Raw genomic sequence first — 24928 nt, 5'->3', positions numbered from 1 at the left:
GAATATGAATTAAGTACAGTACTTTTCTTCCTTTAATGCTTAGAGAATTCATTCACATCTGTCCAATGTTTTGCAGAACACAGTAATTATTCACTATCTTAGAGTCAGAAGTATTTCTATTTACACTGGTTTTCTCCAAGACAGTTTAGAAGTGGCATTTTCCCACCTCTTATAGGGAAAGTTCAACTAAACAAATTAATTCCTCCAAAGCTGAGGAGACTACTGAGTCTAGACTACTGAGGAGACTAAACAGACTACTTGGAAGTTACAATCTCTTTCCTCAAAATCACTAAAAAATATTGAAAACTCTCAAAAGAAATGCTAACAAAACTAAGAACTTATGAAAAAAACTATAGACACATATGAGGGTAAATTGTAGAGAACCCAGTCTTGCAAGGGCCACAGAACATTATCATGTCTGGACATTGCAATATTTAAATACCACAATCACTTTCAAGAAGAATTGTGTCAGAAAACAAACCTAAACACTTCCACTACCCCTTTCAGTACCCATTCTCTATGGTTGTATGTAGCAAACATAGAAGTAGACTTATCTCATTTTGGTTTGCACCTTTATTGAAACCCTTGGCAAATCTTTCATTGTAGAGCTTCACCTTGGAATTGCTTCCAACTGCCTCTAATCCTTTATCAGTCTCAGAAAGAAGTCTGTAATTTTAATTTAATAGTTTACAATTAATGTAAAATTCTAATGGTACAAAAATAGTTGAAGCTTCATTGATTGCACACCTCAAAGCATATTTAAAAATGCATTTGAGTTCTTAAAAGATTGTGGCAAAGATTTAGTTTCTTTTTCTCCTAAATGTATATTAACTGAAAAGAAAAATCACTCTTTGTTAAATTGGCTGTTGTCCATCTGGCACTGAAAGCTTTTATTCAGATACAGAACACTACACCCAGAAGATTATTTTGGATTTAGAGCCAAACCAAAGCTGTTTCATTCCTTGGTCATCCGTGTTGGAAGTACCATAATGCCTTGTGGGGTTCAGTAAAAAACAACACTTAAGGAATCAGCCTCAGTTTTACATGACTAAGCACTGACCCCTGAGGCCTGCAAAACCAAAACAGAGACTCTTCAGAACAGCATGCAGGCTATTATTCTCTATGTGGGACCCCCTACCAGTAAAACTTCTCAGTGATTTTTCTGTTATTTACAGATAGCAGATACATTTTGGAATCTGGATGTTGCATATTCAATTTTTAATTGTGGAGGCAAGTTCACATGGTAGATCTGTCTCTCCCAGCACTGTACTGACATCTAGGGATTTTTGGCTCTTGTTTTCTCAAAATACATCCCAGAACCTCAGCACAGTCCTCTCCTCTCCTCCAAACTACTGCCAATTCCTTCCTTTTCTCTATGATCCCGTTCTCAGTCCCTGCCCCTGCTCTGTTCACTCAGGGCTTTCTTCTGACAGCTGAATTACCTGGGCTCTTTTGTCAGAAGAAAGATTAATGGATTTGTGAGTATACAAACACTGAAATAACATACACACACTTAATTCTCATTCTGCTACTGAACTAATTATCAGTGAGCTGAGGAGCCGAAGCACTTTGAGAGGAACAATGACTCTACACCCATTCACTGCAGACTACAGCAACATCACAAATAAAAGGTAGAAAGATAAGGAACTCTTAGCCAATCCTTAAAGGAGTGGGGGCTAAAGGCCCTAAACTTATTACTTGGAGGCAAAGTATTTCCAAGGAAAACACAAACCACAACAAAAATGGCTCCCAAAATTACCAACAGGGATTTATATAGTCTTTTCTATCATCTCTAAAGCATTCCTCCCAAACTTTTTAGACAATTCGAAAAGCAAATAAAAGGTACAGTGGTGTTTAAAGCACTGGCAAAATCTTTGATATTCTAACCACCACAAATATCTACAAACAAAAGTGAAATGGATTTTTGCTATTAATTTTCTTAACTATCATTAACAAACAAGAAAACCATGCAGAAATAAAACAGAATGAATTAAAGGTCTAAACACTAAAAAAATAATGATTTTAAAAGAAATATGTTGGCAATGACAAATACTTTTCTGGAGTTCTAAGTCTTAATAGTAGGGAATATACCATTTGGATTAAATGTGGACTCAAGAAAAAAAAAATGGGAGGGAGTGAAAAGCTCCAACACATTCAAGATGCTAGAGAGCAAAGAGGGTTCAAGCTAGTTTGTGAAAAGAGAAGCAGATTAAATATCTAGAAATAGTTTAATGAGTCACTATATACATGTGGAAGTGTTTCCATTAAATACTTATCTTTTACCACAATCCAACCTCTGCAATGTGTGCAACCTACTTCTGGTTGGTTATGAAAATAATTTTTTGATGCTTCTCAAACTAGAATTTGCTGGGGGTGGGGAGTGGTATAAGATTCAAAGTTCATCTTCATGCTGTTTTAAAACCCTAACCTTCAAGAAAGAGCTTGATCTATGGGAAACAGCTGCAGAAAAGTAAATCTGCCTTTGAAAGAGTCCAGAATGTATTTTTGTTAAGTATGTTTTGAAGTCATGGTAAGAAAATTAGTGAAAATTGTAAATCTGCTTGCAAATCTGGTCATGTCTAACTCAAAGATTAGGGGAAAAATTCCAATTTAATAGTAGGACCATGACAAGGCTAGTTAAGCATGCTCTAGGACAGAGCAGATGGGGCCCTTTGCTCACCTCCACGCGTTTTGGATTTATTGCACGCACCCAACACGTTTCATATTAGACACCCCTTGACTGTGTACTTGAGACAGCAGGGTTCAGTGTGCACTTCCTCTGCAGACCAATATATTATCCTAAATTGAGCTAAAGTGTTTCCGTTTCATGAATGATATAAAGTTTAGATTTGAATTTTTAGGCAGCAGACTTGCAGCCATGCACCAGACTTTTTTCTTCATAAAGCCTAAAAAAATTATTTTAAAGTCTGTCTTACTGAAAGTAATTTTGAGTTTTTGTTGGTTTTACTTAAAAATATACATTTTTATTATTGTAATAGCTTAAAAGAAGAATGAATGGATGTGATCACCTTATGTTTAGTATTAATATACATCTAAATTATGGCTCATGATTTCATCTGAAGAGGGCTGCTGAGAAGGAAGATGTAAATTTAAATTATAAGACATTTTACTAAATTTCTCCCCAGAATAACAAAAAAAACATTTATAAAGCCAATGAAGAGAGGAACAGAAACATTATGAAATGTCTACTAGAAATACTAAAAAAAAAATTGTGGGTTTTTTTATTACTTTGCTCTACCCATTGATCTTGATTTACAAGTTACTGTAATTGCATATTACTATAAGAAATATGCAGTTACCACACTTTCTTCTATAGATTTGTGTGTAGCACAGGAAATACTAGTGGTATTACAGGTACAGGAATTGATAGGACCTGACTTTTAAATTATAAGCAACATATTGAATGTGATGTTTCAGCATTTTCAACATTCATATAAAGCAGTAACACTACACCATTCCAACGACTGGAAGAACAGACCTACAGAGTGGCTGAGTTTTGTGCTGGGGTGGATGAGTCAGTGATGGTCACCACCAATCCTGCCAGTCCTATCAATCTGTGCCTCTACATGAACCACCACCAGCTGCAGGACTCTTTCAGGTTCTGTTTTCTAGATGTCTTGCATTCTGCCACTATAAAGCCAATAAGAGGACTCTGCTAACTGAAATGAGGTTCTGGAATACAGCATGTAAAAAAGCATAAAACAATTTTTAAATTATTTATTATTATTATTGCCAAGTTTCTTTTTTTACGGAGTTTTCATATTTTGTCTTTTAGATGGCATCCTCAAGATGCCCCCTCTTAAAAATTAATGCAAAAAGTCTGAACAGAAAAAAATGCACTAAAACTATGCATGTTTCCTTATATTGTCTTTCACCCCAAGTCAAAATGATAAAGGCAGTTCTGCTACACAAAGAAACATAATAAAAGGGCCATTTTGAGAATACTCTCTAAGACTATTTAGAAGAGTAATTTTTTTCCAAGTAATTGAAAAGAAATACAAAGACCATGGAAATGCAGAAGAGATTAAAAAAACACCTGGCCTACAGAGCTCAAATCTGTAGCTCTTCAAAAGTATTAATAAGAAAGTGATTTACACATCATCTTCAAAAGAATGTTTAATATATCCTTTGTTTCCATCTAAACATGCTTATGATGTTACTCATTAAATAAACTAACTTTCTGATCTACCCTTCATATAGAATCTCTGAAAATACTTTAGTTACTATATAAATTCCACTAGGGAATAAAAAACTCTTATGATCTGGTAACTCAATCAACTACAATCTAGAGTACTTTGCAATAAAAATACTAAAGTTAGTCCCCTTCTTTTATTAAATACCTTCTGAATCTGTTGGCCAGCATTGCTCTATATGCTCAAAGTTTCCAGTCAGGAAGGATTAGATAAGGAGTTTACTCGATGCCCTAAGTGTTATTGCACAAAAATAGATTATAATAACCTTTCTAGGAATGTTTAGCTGCCACTTAAAACTTCATTCTCACTATCCCTCTTCCCCTTTAGGCTTCTACTTTATACCCTTACAAAAAAGGGAGGCACATTCAGACCACTATGCCAAAGGATCTCACATCTTAACACCTATCTTTCCATGTCTGAACACACTTCAGAGCACACTTAGTCCACTACTTTTACACAACACTTCCCTGATGACAGTTCAGAAGATTTGATGAGATAACTAAGAACAAGGAATGCTACACGGTTTTCATGATGGCCTATAAAGGTATTGTTTTTAGTAGATAAACTGTGAAAGGTAAAGTTCAAAAGACTGTTCTGCCCATAAAGTTGGGAGTGTGACAAGTCATTCTAGAGACATTCCATGGAATATGCATTCCAAGTCACAATCACAAAAGCATGGAGCTCGGCAAATGCTCTCAGTCTTCCAAGATGATGTTGGTCAAACCAAGACACTAAACAGGCCCACATCATGTTGTCAGAAGCCTTGTTCTTGTTTTTGTGTGATTTATAACTAAATTTATTTTAACAAAAAATTATAACCAAGAGAAACAGAAGCCAAAAGAGAAAGCAACAGATTTTGTGCCAACAAACCTTAGCAACAGTTCTCGCTTCGTTTCTTTCAATGGATAAACCTTAGCACACAAGCTCAGCTGCTCAAGCAAATTAACTCAATTTAATTTTCTTTTTTTAATCCTCTACGCTTGAGACATTGAGACTCATTCTTGGAGTAAGACAGCTGTGTTCATTATGATCTTAGTATAATCCCACTACTAGAAAACAGCATGTTTGAATATAGACATAGTAACAGAAGGAGAGAAGTGTCATGTGTAAAATTGGTGACTAATAAAATATTCACAGATTGGCATAATGACTGAAACCTCAAGGACCATGGTACTAGAAAACTTTAGGAGATTCATTCACATCTTACATAATAGAGGTGTCACTTGATAAGCCAAGCTGAAGACAGAAACTTATTTGTTGAATGTAACAGATGCTCAGAAAAACTGCATTCAGAATACAAAAAGAATCTAGAAACACAAGGATGGGAGAGATACAGCATAACTTCTGGCAAGATCTGTGAAAATTCTAGTTATGGCCTGAAGCCTAACTTGGACTAGTAATTCTGACTGCACAACAGACAGAAAAGGTGAAAAAAGACTATTTCTTTCTTAGCTGTAAAGTGAAAGAAACATTAAGAAAAAAAAGTTCCCCAAAAATACTCAGGAAGTAGAAAGAGTAGGAGGAATTTACTATATACTCCAGACAGTAAATAAAAGTCTTAACTGTAAGGAAGGAATGGTAATTTATTCTAACATAAGATAATTTTCTCTAATTTCAACAGAAAGTTCAACTTCTTAGTTCTTGAAAATTACCAAGCATCAAGTAGATGTCTCCTTGGTGAAGTGGAACTGCCAACCCAGGTGTCTCTATGTCCCAGGCTACCTTCAAGCCTACGTGCCAAACAGCTGGATCCCTTCCCTTCAGTTCTTGTTCATGGCTTTCTTGTATGGCTGAATCTTGAGAAAGAGACCACAAAAAATGAGGGAACAGGTAATAATCATAAATACAAAATCTGGTTTCGACTTAAAGATAGTGGTACAATCTTAATAGGCTTAAAGATTCCATAGTCTCCATTTGCTATAATCATCATCTCCAAATTCAAAAGCATGCAATAGGTAAGAGAAGCAAAAAACCCTCATATGAGATCAAAAATTTTTCTGCAACCAACTTTACCAAGATGAAAACTTTAAGTTAACTACCAAGTGAAGGCTGATCAAGTGAAGGCTTGTAATGGACTCAAGGTTTTCTGAAATTTTTAAGCACATGTAAGGGGAGTTTCAGTTAAGCATCATGAAATTTTTTTTATTACCACTAAAAGTACAAGCATGGAAGAAAAAAATCAAAGAATGCAGCAACACTGATACAACAATAGATAACTTCTGAAAGAATTTCAAGTCATAAATTGCCGAAGCATTTTAGGAACAATTTATTTTTGTTTATGTACTCACAATTTCACCAAATCATAAACTGAGGAAAAGCAAGGTGAAATAATGGTTACAAAACAGTCTAGACCAACAAAGCAAATCTTGGAACCATCTCTGTCATTCTTTTCTCAAAATTACTAGTCAAACATGCTAGATAACATGTGCAAGAGCCAATGAAGCTTCAATACATTTGTCACAACACTTTTCTTATCATTATGCAACATGAACGTGTTGAGCTTGGGGAAAAAATAATCCACTGCATAGAAATAGTATTTAGAGCTTAATCCCTCAGAACTATTTTCATAAGCTTACTTCACTGCAGTATAAATTGAAAGATACAGTCAGCATTTATAACAAGGTATTTGGGAGCTATGGTGTAACAGTTTTACAGCTTAAGTAACAGTGCATTTTGACAGAGGAGGGATGAAGTTTTCATAAGTAGTTGGCACAGAACAGCAGTGAACACTAAGAAATTAACTATGCACCATGCCTAACTCTTGCTTACAACTTAGTAACTGTGTCCATTTCACTGTCCACTTGAAATGTGCTTTCATGTAATAATTTTTAAAACCTTTGTCTTAATTTAATTCTAGAAGAAAGATATTAAAGATGTATGGCTCTTATTATAAGAGGCACACACAAAGTGTGACTAGAAACTCACACTTCTAAAATATTCATGTCATTTATCTCACATGGTAACTGCAGGTTAGCTGGGGGCAGCCTTTAGAAAATTAAGACAATTTATTAACTATTACGTCAATGAAATGTTGTCTAAATTCAGGAAGCAGAAAAAACAAAGCCTATTGAAGAGCAAATTTGAATGTTCTTAAGTGAAAATTCTTACAGTCCCCAAGTTCCCTCCCTTCACTGCTGCAGTTCTCCAAGTGAAGCTCTGGCTCAGGAGCAGCTCTAGGCCCTTCCATCAAGGAGCACACAAATGAGAAAACAAGAGCTAGCAAATACTCAGGAAAATCAATACTAAACTCTTCAAGGGGCTTTCATATTTTCTACCCTGTTCAGATAAATCGTAACTTAATTTAAGAAAAATGTTTTCTGAAAACTGCAAATAGGATGGCTTTCAAGGCATTTTTAATGCAATACATCATGGATATTATAAAAAGAAGTAACCTTTCTAGGTTAACTCTCTCTGTTATGCTGCCTTCTCATTCACTTTGGCAGCAGCACTGTTCACAATATGGCACCAATAAAATATAGAACTACAATCAGAGACAGCAATTTCAATCAAAGTTTCCTGGGGTCTCCTCATAAATCCAGCACCTTTGGAATGTGCTCGTTAAAATGACTTATTTTTTGCAGTTTGATAAATTTTTTATTGCTTAAGTACTGAGTTCAAATACAGCTCACAGTCTCCTTTTCTCTATATTCTCAATTATTGCACCTTATAATTATCAGCAGCAATTGAATCTGATTGCTCCTACCATGTTATTTTGGTAACAAATGGAAGCAAGCTGCTACTTGCTTTTAAATGCAAGCTACCCTGAAACTGAGAGCAAGGGGAAAATAGAGACACCTTAACATTTGTGGCATATCCCCAAGTAGCACCAACCAACTTTTACATAAAAAGTTGTTATTAAATTCTCTATGACACCTCAAGAATGACTGGATGCTGCATATTTATTGATATAATTACAGTTGCCATTTAAGTGAAAACATTTGGACACATCTAAACCATAAGTATTTGAGAATAAATCATGGATCACATACCCATCACCCTAAGAACACAAATTTATTTATAATAAGCCATACAGAAAAGGACAAATATAAAAGTATTTAATGGAAATATAACAAAACTATGTGCAGATTTGAATTACAGTCAGCAGAGGTTTATAGGCCTGCAAGAAACCTTTATACTGGAATCCCAAATAAAATGGTGCAATGAAGTAAAAAGCTTACCACAACATAACAATACCTCATCAAACCTGTAATTATGGCAGAACCATGAAAGAGAGAATGTAGCTGCAGAAAACTGGCCACAGCATTATGCTTTTAACTAGACAGCTCAAATTTCAGAGATGTTCCAGCACTTACATCTGATCTTATCAGTTTTGAGTCAGGGTTAGGTTCAGAACAACATGAAACTTGTTTTCCTGGAACTACTTTGGTTATTGTTCCAGAGCACAGAAAGGAAAAGTACCTTTGAAAGGTTTCTTTGCTATTCGGCTCCAAAATATTCCAGAGTTCGAGACTTTTTTGATTCTCTGAAACCTAAATGATCTCTATTCAAGTCAAACTGCAATGCCAAACTCTATCCTAAATGTAACCTTACACACCATTTCTTAAGACAACAGAATCACTGCCAACACATCACTAGGAACTGTAAGGATTTACTTCAACATTAAATCCAACTGACCATTGTTATATTATTTTTTTACAGATTGACTGATTTTTTTCCAGATTGTAAAAGAATTTGGGCACATGTTCCTCAATTAAACAAGTACATAAATTACTACTGTCTTTCAATAGCAATTTATGTATGTTACACACAAAAACTGAAAAAGGCAGAGCATGCTTTGCTTCACAGCAGCTCTTGGGAAAGATGAAGTATCTACCCAAAGTTGTCTCCTCTACCTCATTACTGAAAAGCCATAGTGTAAGAGGCTAAATTCTATTAATATTTGAAATTTTCTTGCAACTGACATTCACAAAACCAAAAAATCATAAGATTTTGTCAACAATCTTCTTATCAATTCATGTTTGGAATGCTGTATCCAGATATATCAGGAACAAAAGCATTAAAAGAAGAACAAACAATATTCTGTCATCTCTTCATTTCTGAAGGAGAGGCTGTATTTGATCAGTGAGAACATGTTCAAAAGAAGCCCCACAACCCACAACAGTCTATTCAAGTGATGATTTCTTTTTAGACAACAGGGATTCTAACCTATTATTGTTACTCTAAGAACATAAATCAAACTGGTCAGATCCTACAAGTTAGAGCTGTGACCATTTCAGGCACTTACTCATTTCTTTAAAAGTAATGTAAAATTTTCTACATACCACTTCTGTTATTTCTGTTACAAGTAGTTATTTCTATTATATTATTGACATTAGAAACCATTCCAATCCTGCAAAAAACATCTACTCCATGACTTTTATCCATTAAGCAGTACATAAAGAGGGTTATTGATCAACTACAAAGTTAGATTGACTTCAATGCTGAACAACTTTGGTAGTTTCAGGATGTTTTTTTAATTGTATGTGAGGAAACATACATCTGTAGTGCATCTCAATTATTTTTATTCCCAATTAAATGAAATAGCCATCATTAGGCTACATGCCAGGATGTTGCTTCTAACTTCACAGAGTAAAAACATACACACAGCACTTTACAAAAGAAACAAGCACAAAAGGTCCTTGAAAATTAGTCACCACTGCAACTAACAGTAAGTTTGTTAAACCTTTTAACATTACCGTGTCAGCAGACAGAGTCAGTTGTGCAGAACTCCAAAAGTTAACAGCAAGCAGGCCATAGAGCAAGAAAGCAAACTAGGTATGGTAAAGAATCTAGAGAAAACTACTTACCTAATCTCTTTCTCAGTGGGAAATCCAGGTAACACAAAGATGGACACACTTCAAGTGTTTACATTTTTTCTATCTCCTCACAGTTTGTAACTGAAACAAGTCTCTATTTCAAAGAACATCTTCAGATTTAGAACCAACTAGTGCTCTGCTAAGTAATAAAACTACCAACAAAACTTACATTGACCTGATGGAAAGCTAGTCATTAGGAACTTTTCATGGATAAAATCCAATTTTTGAAAATGCCCTTATTCTACTGGATTGCAGTCCACTTTTATAACTGCTGAAGGAAATAAATATGGGGTTTTAGCTTACTATATTAAAATCCTGAACAATTTTTTTATGTTCATGCTCTCAGGTGATAGGATACTTGTAAGCTAATGTGTTATTGAAAATGCTGAATTGGTCAAAATTTGAAATTCCTGTTCCTTGATAAATTCTAAAAAGTAAATTAATTCTAAATACTGTTAGTGGTTACATTCTGTAACCTATTCAATTCTGCATATGCACCCTGACTACCACTCAAGCACTTCCATGCAGCATACAAACTAAAAGGAAACCTCTCAAATTTTTATGACACCCCATTCTCATCATCTGACAACCTACTCTTAACCTAAAGTAATGTAAGTAAAGGCATCAAGCAAAATGTTTACCTTATTTGGTTGTTAGAAATGTACTTCATTTGAAGTTGCCTTGAAAGAGTTTTACACTGGAAACAAAAAAAATAAACACTGATACCAATTAGAATATCAGCTTGTTCCAATATCTTTATGTTGATGTCTAAATTTCTTTTCTGGCATATTGAAAACTGCTTCTACACCAATTAATACTGATCAAAGTTCCAAACATGAAATTTTCATTATGGCATCAAACAATGAACAAATGAACAAGAACACAAGTTGTTTTGATTACAGTAGTATCAGTTTTAATGCTATTTAATCCAGTAAGTAGGTACAAAGCAAATACTGATATATAAAAATGTAAATGAAAGTAAAAAGAAAACCATATAACTTGAGTTGTGCATCTCTAAACAGTCTGACAGAGCTGCCATAGCTCAGTAAGACTGCTTGACTCCAAGGGCTCCTGCTGCTCCACACTCTGCCAGCCTGGGGATTCTGCATTTGCAGCAGGGTGGATCAGCAGCAGAAATGCAGCTCTGGAAGCCTGAGCTTCCACATGCAAAGGCTGCCACAGTGTCTGCAGTACCTCAGAAACAATTTGAGGATTTGAGGAATTGAGAGCTGACAAAACAAACGTGCACAACCTGGCAAAGAAGAGAATCAAGCCAGTTCCAACAAAAATCAACATGCTTCATTTGTGTTTGCATTTCCCACAGAATCAGTGTTTTCTCCCAGAGGATTACTAATCCAGCTCATCTACATCTTCTAAGGAAAACAGCTCCAACAAAAAAAAATTCTGACCACATCTATTCTTTTTATTATGTATTCTGTAATGATTCTGTGACAGTCTTTTTACACTAAACTAAGAACTCAATGCTAATTCAATACCAAATTAATTAATGGAGTAAGTACTAATAAAAGATGTCAGCATAAAAACTAAGCATATTTGTGGAAAATAAAAAGATAAGTCAAGACATTATTCCACAAAGATATACCAATATCATTCAAAATGATGTTGAGATCCCCATGTTTCACAGTTATGGAGACCTGATAATATAGGAAATATTGAAAGTATTTTTTAACTGCAGAAACCATCAAAAGATTGACATTATATAAAACTGGAAAGAATAATGTTATAAACATTGATGAGCTTATAACCACCAGCATTGGAATGCTGTAAACAGATAATCAGAAGAGCAAAAAGACAATCTACTTCTCTAAAATCAAACCCTCTTGGATGCAGTGGCTACAAAACTCTAACACTAACAGATATTTACTGACACTCCAGTCACAAAACCATATTCCTAAGCTATAAACAGGATCCATTTCCTCCAATTTATGAACAAACACGTGATTGCTTTAGGGATACACAATGACAACCACACCCTGAACACAGATGGGAGTGAACTGCTGGCACACAGAGCTGGACTGCAGGACAACTCACCACGGTGCTCCACAGCCAAGGCAGACACCTGAAACTCCCTCTAAAGCTCCAGAACCCGACTTGAGCAGTGCAAAACCAGAAAAATTTCAAGTAGTAACTTTAATTTTTTTTAATGATAAAACAATTTATTTACTAGAATGATCCTGCTTTTTTCACATCTATTTCCAATCTTTTCAGAAAAAACTTTTAATTATAAATTTATTTATTAAAAAAACCTTGTATTTGGCAAAAACATTAATTGTAGATAGATATAAAAATAATTTTAACCTAAATATATAAAATATTTCTTTCTACCCACATCAATCAAATCTTCTACAGAATTCACAGTGGTTTTAAAACACCATAATTTTTACTTACTTAACTTGCTGAATAAAATAAATAAAATCAACTGACAAGTTATGAATAAACATAGCAGCTTTCATTTTTGTTAATTTATGGCTCTCTGAACTTAAAGGGACTCACTTTTTTTCCCCTCCATAAGCAAACTTTATGTTAAAGTAAAAAAGTTTTAAGCATACTACAATAAATCCTCATACACAGTATTATTGTTTCAAGTTCATATTTAGGTTTAAGTTAAAATCCTACTGAAAAAATATTTCTCCACAGTACTAATGGAAAAAACCCCAACACATCTACTTGACACCATTGACAAATAGGACAGAAAGAAGTTCATGAAGAAATTTACACTTTTACCAGTCAGGAAATCTCTTCTACTCAATTTGCTAAGCCAGCTGATGCTTTATATCCAGGAAAATGTAAATAATATGACTTCAGCTGTACATTAAGTAACAAAGTGACACACAGTTTCGAAACTAATAACTAAACCAATAAGAGAATGCACCTGGGAGTATTAACTATTATCTTTATATTACAGTCTTTAGCCAAAACCTACAGAAGTCAACTCAAATTCTTCCCCTGTTCTAAAGCAAAGATCACAGGATTTTTGGAAGAAGAAAAGATCCATTGTGAATTATGAAACGTAACAGAAAATTTGCAAATACAAATCAAGTGTCTAATTTCTAATCTTATGTTTGCAAAACTAAGAGTCATTAAAAAAATATCCAGGCCTTTGTTCAAGCACTGTTAGGAAAAAAAAACAAAAAACAACCAAAAAAAATTCCTCATGTCTGCTCTTCAATAAAGATAAAAATGTGACAGGTACTTTAAACTAAAAATGAAATATTTAATGATGCTTCAACTGCACTTTTACCACCACCACCACCCCTAAAATACTGTATACAGTTGGTTTTAGAATAACCAAGTCTACAAAGCCTGACAGACAAAAGTTGTTTTAATGCAGTGTCCACCCTTCCCAGCAAGAGAAATGTGGGCAAGCCCTTCATAAAACACACATTGACACTACAGCACACCTAGACAAAATGCATATATTTCTAAGTAAATAAAGTAATATTTCTATCCAAAACCAACTGAAAATGATCTTTTTAAAGAAAGAAGGGTAGTAAAATCAGCATAAAGCAAAGCAAGTCTGTATATAACACTATGAAAATGGTGATCCCAACCACAGTGAAACATTTTACAGGATAGAAAACATGTATATGCATTAACCTAAGAAAGGTATTTGACAGATTTTGATTTCCTGGCTCTTAGTCAGGGAGGTAATTACACCAATTTTTAAATCTAGTTAGAGAACAACTGCTAAGCCAGCTGCAGTAAACACAGGTATTTTGTACAGGTTTTAGTGGAAATAAAGATAAGGCTTAAATATAAAAGGTGCCACAATGTGTTCAGAAGCAAGTCTAGACCACCATGCAGGTGCGCTGATGTGTGTACACACAAGGGAACACAGGAGAGCTCCAGGGATTTCAGGTATTTTTGTGAGTGCTCAAGTCCATCACTCACCTTCACAGCTGTAATTGTACACAGCCACTGTTGACTTTTCCACCAGATTCTCGTCATGGTGCCAGCTCACTGCCATATTTCCCATTCCAAAGTAAGGCTCTTGTTTCAAGTACAGCATTTGTAGTGGATCCATATAATTTAGTAAAGTCAAGTTATAAGATGTTCTGTTCTGTAGACTTCTGTCATCCTCTGGCATGCAAACACTGCTTTGATCTTTTGAAACAGACCCTTGCTCTGTAAGAGAAGTAGCCAAACTTTGCTCCCTATTTATTACAGTAGTAGCTTTAATTTCTTTGGTCTCAGACAAATTTTGTCCTCGTAATGCCTTGACTGCTTCAATATGCAAGTAGTCATTAAGTCTCATTAATGCTTTACAAGCATCATGTATTTGAGGACTGCAATATTTTATATCATAACCTTCTGTAGGCCAAGGAACTGTAAATAATCTTGTGTTCAAGTACTTATAAGTGCATCCTGGGTTTCCAATTAATATACGAGACACTGGAGTAAGAAAGTCTTTTCCTTTGATCCTTACAAGATCTTGAAAGAAACAATTGTGTTCCCTCAAGGTCAGAAAGCTTTCTTGTACCATCTGATGGAGCTCCTCAGGTACTGTGTCAGATTTCCTGAAAACCAGCTTGGAATACTTGGTCTTCCACTAAAGGAGGAAAAAACCCAAACAACAAAAAGAGGAAAATAATTATTCTTTTTACAGGAGTCAAGATATTTCAAGATAAGGAAAAGCTGCCAAGTTAACAAGAATGAGCCTAGAATGTGGTGAAGATACAGATGCCAGCACTTGTCATTTTATTTTCATATTTCAGTATATTGCACAAACTGTGGATATGTACCAGTGGCTTCAGTCAGAGCAAATCTCCAAACAAATAAATACAAAGACTCTAGAACTATTCAGTAGAACATACAGCTCATCTGATGAATCTGTAGATAATGCCACCTTTAAATATATAAACAATAGAATACCAAGCAGTAAGAAAGTGAGTCTTTTTGCAATGACACCCTTCTGTTTTATTCTGATGTACAGCAATTAGAGGGTTACATGATAAACTTAAATAATTTCATACAACATACAATACTTTCCAGGGAAAAAAAAATCATAAATGTACATTTAAAAAAAAAAAGTGCTGCTAACATTCTGGTGCTTTCTCTTTTTACATTCCTCACTGCCTGCCAATTATCTCTCATTTTATATAAAAGCCCTCTTTAGATAACAGAAAATGTCCAAACTTATTTTCCTTCCCAGCTCCCTACCTGTAGTGTCCTTTTTCCTCATATCCTCTTGTGACCACACCAGCTCTGGTATCAGCTGGAGTTCAGAATCCAGCAGTGTGTGGAGGCAGCAACTCCCAGCAAGGTATAACATTGCTAATCAGCAGCTTCTTGCTTTGTATGCACAATACTGCTTCCCACTCCAGGAAGGCTTGGATAATTTTATTTTGTTAATCTGGTTTTCTAAGGAAGTGAGTATCACATAATCACACCTTTTATTGGTTGCCTGTAAATCTGCTTCAACTACTGCTGAGACTGTTTGGCAAACTAGACAAAGGCTAGAGAATAGGTTCTTTAAAAGAGTGAGTTCTAATATATTTCATTAAAATTAATAGATAAATAAAAGAAACAGATGCACACTAGTGCATAAGGGAAGGGCTGTAATGTGAGTGTACCAGGCATCAATTAGCACTTGTGAAGCTCCTAAGGATTCACCACACCTTATTTCCTTTTGTCCAGAAATCAGTAGTTTGGAGAAAAGGTAGGTACTGACGGTGGTGTGGGGGACACATATTAAGGTAGACTGAAATCTGAAGGCGTCAGGCAATGGGGCAAGAGAACATGGATGCACAAAACTGATCTTCTAAAACTTTTATTACTCTAATAGCTTGTGTTCAAAGTGCTTTTTAAAAGACAAATAAAAGTCACTGACACAAAGCACGGCACTGACCTACAACACATCTATGAGCTCCTTCTGGTACAACTCAAAGCCCCTTTACTAGCACTATCTACTCCCAAGTCTCATTTGAACCTGCCTTTCAGGAAATGAATTTTAAAATCCAAAGAACATGCCTTTAAAAAACACAAACCAGGCAGTAAGTGTGCACATTTTCCACTGCATGGAAACAGACTTTCGCATCATAATGCACTGTTATCCTACAACACTGAAGAGCTGGCTTTATAGGATCACTTGTTTCTACTAAAAAGGAGAATATAAAAGGAAGCCTATTTAAAAAATAATGATTACATGTAATAAATCTTGGTTTATCTATAAACCTCGTCACCGTTCCTTGTGAAATTTTTACAATGAAGCTAACTCCTTTTCTTTATGCATTATTACGGTTCCAAAAGCTAGCTTCCTAGAGAGATGGAAAAAAAAACCTGTAAAAGTATCTACAGATAATAATTTCTGACAATTGTATTTACACACTTAGCTTCAAACACCAAAGCTTGAAAACAGTCCCAGATCTGTGTGAAGGTCCCTCTACAACCCCAGAACACAGGATGACAGTCTTCATTCAAAGAAGTGAATCCAAACTTGATCAACTAAATTCACCTGAGTTTGTCAAAAGCCTGAAATGGTTCCTTTAGAGGTCCTGAATTGCCCCTTGTTTCTATCAGTGTTGTGTATCTCCAGCCTTTGAACAGTACAGTGAAAAAAAAACTGTACTAGTGAAATCAGTAACTGTAAATTTAAGACTTAGAGCTGTAGGCTGCAGTCAGATGCGAAGGTACAGGCTGATGGGAATCATAAATATTCTTTCATAATCCTACTTAAGAATGCCAAAATATTATGTGTTGTGACATATAAAGATTATTACTTCATTATTTCTTTCACTATCCAAATGCCCTATATGAAAGAATGAGCTCTAACAGTTCTGTAGAAGTACCCAAGTATTTCTTTAAATAATTCTGTATACTGGACATACTCACACCACATTACATATACTATCATGGTATATTTAAACAGTCACTAATACTACATATTTTTAAACCATTTATATGAAAATATAAACACACTGAATTTCTCACATTAATCACACACATGAAATTCCAAACAATTATTAGAAACAGAAGGAGGGAAATAAGAATATGGTGTAAAGCAATTAAATCTCTGAAAACATGCACTAGAAAGGAAGAACACAGATTCTACAAAGGTAACAACACTGTACTCCCCTCCTGAAGTGCAGAGGAAATGCCTTGCACGTTTTGCTGCCAGCCAAGTCAGAGGCCTGTTACCTTTGGGTTGTGCTTTAAGATCACAGACTTAAGAACTATTTTATCATTAAGGTATCTCAAAAGAAACCAGGAAGTGGAAACACATTTCCGACACATGAAAACAGCCTGGTCTTCTTTAAATCCTCAACCAGTGCCTGTGCTGTGCCCTCCATAAGGAAAGAATTACAGGATCAGAACATGGGGTGACTGCTGGGTTCACACTGGACACCTTGTTGTTTTGGGGGGATGGGGAAGGGCAGTAATCATGTACTCTGTGTTGTAACTCTGACAGCCAGTATTAAAGGTCAACTCACTGAAAGAAGTTGGCAGCACTATAAGCAACTACAGCACAGGAAAAAAAAGCACATTTGATGCTCAAATCTTCTTGTGGATGTTACACACAAGATTTTACATATGCTTTCGCTTCTGATGGTGATACTCAGCACAGAGAATTACCCTATGGACTTGAGTGACAGAATAAAGTTAGGAATCAGCATTAAGGACCCTTGATAAGCAGACTGCCATGTGCATCATGAAATGATAGTCTGTACTTCAATATTTGTGAACTACCTTGTTAAAGCCCCTTTCTTGTCCTTTACCAGCTTTAAACACTACATTGTTTCAGCTTACGGCTTAGGGCCCATTTCCAAAATCCTTTATCAGGAAAAACACATTGAAAGAGGATGTCAATGGAAGTTTTGCTTGTGATAGAATTTCTTACTTCTGTTCAGGCTGTACATTTCCACACCTGACAGGATAAGACAGTTTTTTTGGTTGCATCCTACCTAACTTCTCTAACATGTTAAAAAAAATACTGTTTTATAAGAGGTAGATCTTTCAAGGAGTAGGGCAGGTCTGTCCAGGAAAGACAGACTATAAAACTAAACTGTACGTGATATTTTACGTTGCTGATTTGTTGTCTTCAAGCTCTCACCCTTCTTTTCCTCTCCAGCTGTAGTGCATTTAAGCATCCTGGAACCTGTAATTTCTACAGCTGTGATTCCAGTAACATTTCATAACCACCAGAGATTTCAAAAGGTGTTTGTGATGCTTATGATTAGAATATATACTTAAAAATATCTAGCATGCACACATACACTACATTAAAAGTGTAATTCTGTATTTGCAAAAAAAAAGTATCAAAACTTTATGAAGGATTGAACAGGTGTGATTTTACTGCTTATCTTGTTCTCCTTGTCTTCTATATTTATGGGTTACTGACCCTGAGCAAATAAGAAGCCACTTGGGCAACCCTGGCTCCACCCTCTCTTTTCACATCAGCTCCATGAGAAGCTGAATTTACAAAGATGTGAAAAAGAAAAAAAGATGCTGGGCACAGCTGCTCTTGGCAGCATCAGTGGAAGAAGGGAACAAACAGGAGGGGATGTAACAGGACTAGGAAGGAGAAAAGTCAGCTGCCCAGTTCTTAAAAGGGAAAAGAGTTTCTTCATGAGTGCTAAGACTAAAAAGAACGTGTTTGGGTTTGTGCGTAAAGAAAAAAGAAATAATAAAATACATCTGTATCACTCTTATAAATTCTCCCAGCTCTTCTACACTTGCACATCTTTGAGCCATACATCAGCACAAGGCAGGCTCCACTCCTGTGTTGTGTAAGGTGAGTACGGTCACTGGAGCTGCTCAAACAACCAGGTTATTCCTTATGCTTTTTCTCTTACCGTGATCCAATTTGATCTGATTGAACATACCGTGAGTGCTGTAGCTGATCTAGAAAGATCCAAGAGAGATACAGAAAACTCTATTTATTCACTATATTCTTGCATACACTCACTCAGTTTACTACTGACGTGGCTACTGGGCCTGATATTACTTCTGCTTGAGTTCTTTTGAGGCATTCCAGTTTGTTTTGTAAGCAAAGTATTAGTAATTATTTATTGTTGGGAAGTAGAATTAAGTTCCCCAAACTTTAAATTTCTATGTTAATATTCCCCCTATTTCGCTAAACATGAGCTATAGAGGTCTCTTCACCACTCAGAAAAAATAAATTAAAAGAATGGTGACATGAATTTTGCTTCATCAAAGCATGAAAAACTCTGATTAACTGTTATACATTACTTGTAGTGAGGGAACAACCATAAAAATAAAGAAAGTTCAGCAAGTTCTCATTTGTGAATATCCCAGTTCTAGAGATCTTATTTCACACCACCTGGAAGTGCATTATCAGCCATCAGGACACCTTTTTTTATATCAGATTTCACAGTGTCTCTTTGAAGGAAGATTTATTTGTTGTCCAGTGCAAACAGCCACTTTAGTTTAAAATGATTTAAAAGAAATACATTACCAGCTGGTGGAAATCAGCATCGGCTGGTGTCAGGTATGGAAGACTGTTCTCTCCAAGTTCTTCAAGAAGTTTTTTCTTCTGTTTTGGAGGGGTAAAAATGAAACAGAAAATTAGACTAAAAACCAAGATATAAACAGAGAAGTATAAAAGCAGTTGTATTTAAATGGCAAAACCAGGTGCAATTACTTCTCTTACTACCTTCAATTCTGGAAAATTAAACAAGGAGAAACAAATAAAAAAATAATCAGGGGATTATAAAGCAGTAATTCAGTTTAGGTAGCTTTAGAGCTCATGAGTACTTTTACTCCCAAGTTCTTTTTCAGATAATCAGTCCTTGTTACACTGATCAAAATTCATCTCAGCCTTACGTTCTTCAGATCTATACCTACTTTATAACTACACATTAATGTCTTGTTTCCTTTCCATTTTCTTTTTTACTTCGAATTGTGCAGCCAATAGGTTTAAAGCTCATATTTCATCAAATGGCTCAATAACCAAAACAATAAGCCCCAGTGCTGGGGGTACTCTAAAATATTTCCTGACATAGTTTATGAAAGGAAAGGAAAGCACAATCTACTGTACCCCAAAGCCCCCACAGCCTGACAATATTTAAAATGTCATCCTCAAGACCTGCCATCCCAGAGACAGCCATAAATCCAGTTTGATGCTGGGAGTGCACAAAAAACCATCTGCCTGTAAAAGCAGGTTTTCTCTGTTTCCTTGTTCTCCTAACTCCACTTTTACTTCTGGTTTAGACTAAGAGCATCTCCACCCATGTTTAGTCAATGTGATCATTAATAAATTGCTAAGATAAAAGCCTGATGTCTCTCCAAACTGTATTTTTTAGGTTTTTATTAATCAATAGATTTTTTTGTGGCAATGTACAATTAATTGTGTTAATGATTTGCCAAGTGCAAGAGATGAGTGAAAGATGCCATCAGAATTTTTGGAATCAAACAATCCTGATCCACGACAGGTTCATTCACACTTACCTAGTCACAGACTAACTCAACACTAACTATAGAAATACAGATTACCACAGTGTAAAAATTATTACACTGGAAGTTCTGGCCTAAGAAATTAATAAACTCCTCCCTCTACTTCTTACTTTTAACTTGCTAGGATTGCTCTTTACAAACTTTGATTATTAACAAATTTCAACGTACTTGCAACTCAAAGATCATAAAACTGTATCTGCCATAATGCTTAAATATATAATGGGATTCAAATTCTTATTTTTATTGCAATACTTTCAATTACATAAACACTAGCACAAGAAACAACTCAATATTTTTATGTTCTATGAGAAAGACCAGATGGAAATGGAACACTGTTTTTAAAAGAATATTAAGGGTATAATACAAAGAGAAACAGTAAGTAAAAAAAAAAGGTATGATGACTAACACTTTCATAAAACCAAGTTCAAATCAAGGTCAAAACAGATCTGTGCTATTCTGGCACTACTATTTAAAAAAGGAAGAGAAAACATCCCATGTATTAACTAACTCCTGGCTTATAGCAAGCACATAAACAAGGAAAGCTGAGCTATGGGAGTATAACTGTGCATTCTGTGACAATGAATTCCATTTATTCAAATTTAAGCATCGAGAAAGACAACAGAGGCTTAAAGTCAGGTGGAAGTGCAGAGGATTTTAAGGTTCATAGATGAGTCAAACTACAATAAGAGCAGGTGGCTCTTTACTCATCTACACACTCACAATGTGCTGAGCACCAATTCTCAACAAGCCTGAGAAGAACAGCACTGACATTTCTGAACTGGTGGTGTAATTTCTTTATGTTCTCAGTTTTCTTTGGGGACAAATTGTTGGTATGTTGACATGAAGTCAGTGGTGAAGCCCAGCAGATTGTAACTTAATCTGAAGTAGGCAGAAAGTGACACACTGATTTCCTGCATTTTCTAGAACAATTACACTCCTCTATTACCAAAAGCTTGCCAGAATTTTATGACATGAAATTTCTGAAAACATTAGACTGGCTTTGTTATCTGTAAGATAAACCATATTAAACTGCAGGAAAAAAAAAAAAAAAAGATATTTTAACACAGACTCACATCTGTGGGAAGAAAAAAAAAGTAGGAGGAAGAGAGATTTTGACAATTTCTTTGTCAAATATCAGGCTCCTGGCATAAAGCACACAACATTAAAATGCACTCTTGTGTATAGGTAGTAGTAGTTCACATTTGATTGTCAGATCTGGCTAAGTGCTGCTCTTCAGCTTGATGTGCAGACTAATACACACAGCTGGGTGGTAGAACATGCTGCTCATCTCTTATGCAAGAAGCTGTCACACAAATGTCAAAAACATCAAGCTGCTCACAAATACCTCCAAAAAGTTAAAAAATAAAAGAAAAACTGAGTATCTGGCTATACCAGCTGGCTGATGTGAAAGTCTAAGCAGTGTTACATAAGCATTGTTTATTGGCTCTTCAAACACATAACCCCCAAAGTAAAAACTAAAAAATGCTTTTACTTGATGGTATAGCAGGCTTCTTAAAAAGCATTTTTCTAAACTTGCATTTTAAATTTTAAAAATTATCAATAGTGTAATAGTTTATTCAGATATCAAGATTATGCTTCTTAAGTTTTAAAAAACAATGTGATTTTTACACAGACATTAGTGATGCCAACACATGAAAGACAATCCAATGTGCACCATCCCTGTCACCACACACTGCACTGCTTTAGAAACTGTTAAATGTTCATCTTGGACTTTCACAAAGGCAAAACCCTCTGCAAATACTTATTTTGTGGGCTGCTGTGAGCGTTACTGGAGCTATTTTAAGTGACTGCAATGAAGATCAGAAACACAAATGCCCAGTTTTAGAGTGTGCAATGAACATTCTGCAGACATTAATCTCTGCTCATTTATTAATAATAAATAGGATTATTAATGAGACAGTTGGTTGTAAAATTCAGCAAGTGGAATATTAATAATTGGAATCTCTCAATTACTATACATGTAACTGTTTCTTTTTCCTGGCAAGAGAAGCGGTGCCTTGTATGTCACAGTGCAAGGGAAACAACAGAAACACAGCTGAGAGGTGAAGGTGCACAGAGGACCTTTGGAACATCATCTCCACTTCCAGCCTACAACAGCCCCTCTGCCTCAACCCCTTTCCTCAGAAGTTCTTAAAACATTGCCAATTTTTTCATCTTAAAACGTCTGTGAAGTGCCTGCTGCAGTTTTTACACTTATGGCACTACTTGGGACCAGAACTAGTAAAACACTTGATTTTTTCGTTTGTTTTTAATGCAACCCAAAGTTTTTGCAGAATTTTCAGAGATAGATCTTTTAAAAAAGGAGCCACAATTCAAAGCATGAGAAAGTATCATTTCCTTCTCCAACAGCTTTTCTCAATAGCCTTTTGTTTTCTAAAAAGTTACCAGGTGTAGAATGCCTGAGAATGCCTCTTGTCAAGAAAGAAAGATATGAATCACAGTTCAGATGCAAACTTCTGGTTCCTCAAAAATCTCTCCTTTCTATTCCCTTTTTTACTCACATAAGAATGTCCATTAGGGGCTTTGTTTCCCTTTCATTCTTTTTTTAATCAACTCCAATAAAATATGGATTTCTTTCAAATCCTGCATGAAGCAAAGGCCTAGTGCTCTGAAATGCTTAATAAACAATTTTATAAAGGAGGAAGATTAAACATATAGCAAAAATTTTGTGACACCATACTAAGACCCCAACAAGAAAAAAGTCACCATTTTACAGAAACTTCCAAAACATTACCTCCTAACAGCCTTTCATACATCAGGGTTTTTTATAAAAGAATAAAATTGTGATAGTTTCTTAAGGAAGGAATGTGATTTTGAAGTTGACATTTGTTGAAACTACAAGGCTTTCCAAGTGTTAGCTATTAAAACTTCACAGCTACCAAGATCATTCAAGTGGTTCACTCAAGTTATGTTAGAAATGAAACTAGAGTAATAAAAAATACACCCTAAATGTACCATTACAGCTTTTATTTCTCCATTATCACATATATAAGATTTCAGATTTTTTTTTTTCTTCAAATTATTTCTGTAAACTCTACTCATCAAAAGATCTTAAGGGACTGGCCAATTTTACAGCACCATTTAGTGACATGAAAATGTTATATTGCCAGTCTACTCTTTATTACACTCAAGACTTACCAAAAACCCTGTCTGTGCCACATTCTACAATACAGCCTCCCAAAACCACTGATAGACATATGACCATACTGTACCACACTTTGCATGCTACAAGCTGCCTTCCTTGTGTCCTAATATAAGTCAAGAACATTTTTATATTAAGGGCAAAAATATGCATCATCATTACTATTATTATTATTATTATTATCATTCTATGTAAACTTATTTAAAATACCTACAATAGTCTAGCAATATTTCATGCCTCATATAACCACTTGCTAATTATACTCCAATAAATTATACTTGTAATTTAATATAACCGCAGTGAATCCTTTTCTTCCACTGAACAAATGGGTCCAGCTACAGAAGTAACAAAATGCAGTTCAAGTGACCTGGGCATGAAAAAAATTACGTAATGAACAACCCCCTGCCATGCAAAGACCTCAGGTCTTACATCAGCATCTGTGAGTAGCTGTCTCAAATACTGTTTGATATTCTGTGCTGCAAAGGTACTGTTTGGCTTTGCTTACTAATTTCAACCTCTCTTACCCTTTCTCATAAATCAACAGGCCCAGGTTTTGGTTCACACACACACAGACCAGTCATGCATATGCACAACACACTCAACTGATGTAACTGAACTAAGAGTTAATTTATGCATTGAAGCAGCTTAGCAATGTGTGAAAAATGTCTGCTGCCAGTATCCCCTCTTTCCCCACCTTGAAGTGTTAAGGGCCCTTTAATTGTTGTTTTAACCTACAGGAACATTGTTCCTTTGGCCAGTGGCTGTTAATGGAACTGAACTGGCAATTTCCTTACTTAGCTGAGTGTAGATTTGTCACACATGGTTTAGCACTGTAAGTAATCATAATAAAAATACAAAGTAATAAATAGTTCAATCACAGACACTTTGGGCTGACAGAATGTCCCTAAGGCCCCTCTGTATAATTCTGAATAAACTTCTTCTACCATCACTGCAAGCATCTTGATAACATCATCCAGGTCTTGTTACCTCCTAGCATTTGTGCATCCTCTTGCAGCAGGTAGCAGTTAGTAAATGGGTTAGCTCTATGGATTAGGTGAGAAGTTAGAACATTCAAACTTCGAAATCATCATATTTTAATCAGATCTCTAGTTCTTAGTTTTGTCTTGTACATATGGATGCAAGATCACACATGTATTTAAGAAAACACTTAAGACAGTGTTTAGTTCAACTGGCTGTGAATCCTTATGAACAGATAAGGACACTGAGGCATGTCTGCATGTCATTCTTTGCATAGTTTCTAAAAGCTGGCCAACAGATTCTGAGACCAGATTTCTTAATCT

General features: G+C 35.4%; 1 protein-coding gene across 1 annotated transcript in view; it reads right to left on the bottom strand.

Moving 5' to 3' along the window:
* The window catches only part of FTO (FTO alpha-ketoglutarate dependent dioxygenase), a 221115-nt gene that overhangs the window by 163658 nt on the left and 32529 nt on the right, over positions 1-24928 (bottom strand). The window contains exons 2-4 of the mRNA XM_083870085.1: positions 19467-19544; positions 13943-14600; positions 5867-6010 (exon numbers count right to left, since the gene is read on the bottom strand). Coding sequence (XP_083726211.1) covers positions 5867-6010; positions 13943-14600; positions 19467-19544 — 880 coding nt within the window. The remainder of the gene's footprint in view (positions 1-5866; positions 6011-13942; positions 14601-19466; positions 19545-24928) is intronic.

The sequence above is a fragment of the Zosterops lateralis genome (genome assembly GCF_965231275.1).
Source record: "Zosterops lateralis genome assembly, chromosome: 12".
Classification (NCBI taxonomy): domain Eukaryota; kingdom Metazoa; phylum Chordata; class Aves; order Passeriformes; family Zosteropidae; genus Zosterops; species Zosterops lateralis.
The sequence above is the reverse complement of the archived record's forward strand: the minus strand, read 5'-3'. Positions and strand labels throughout refer to the sequence as shown.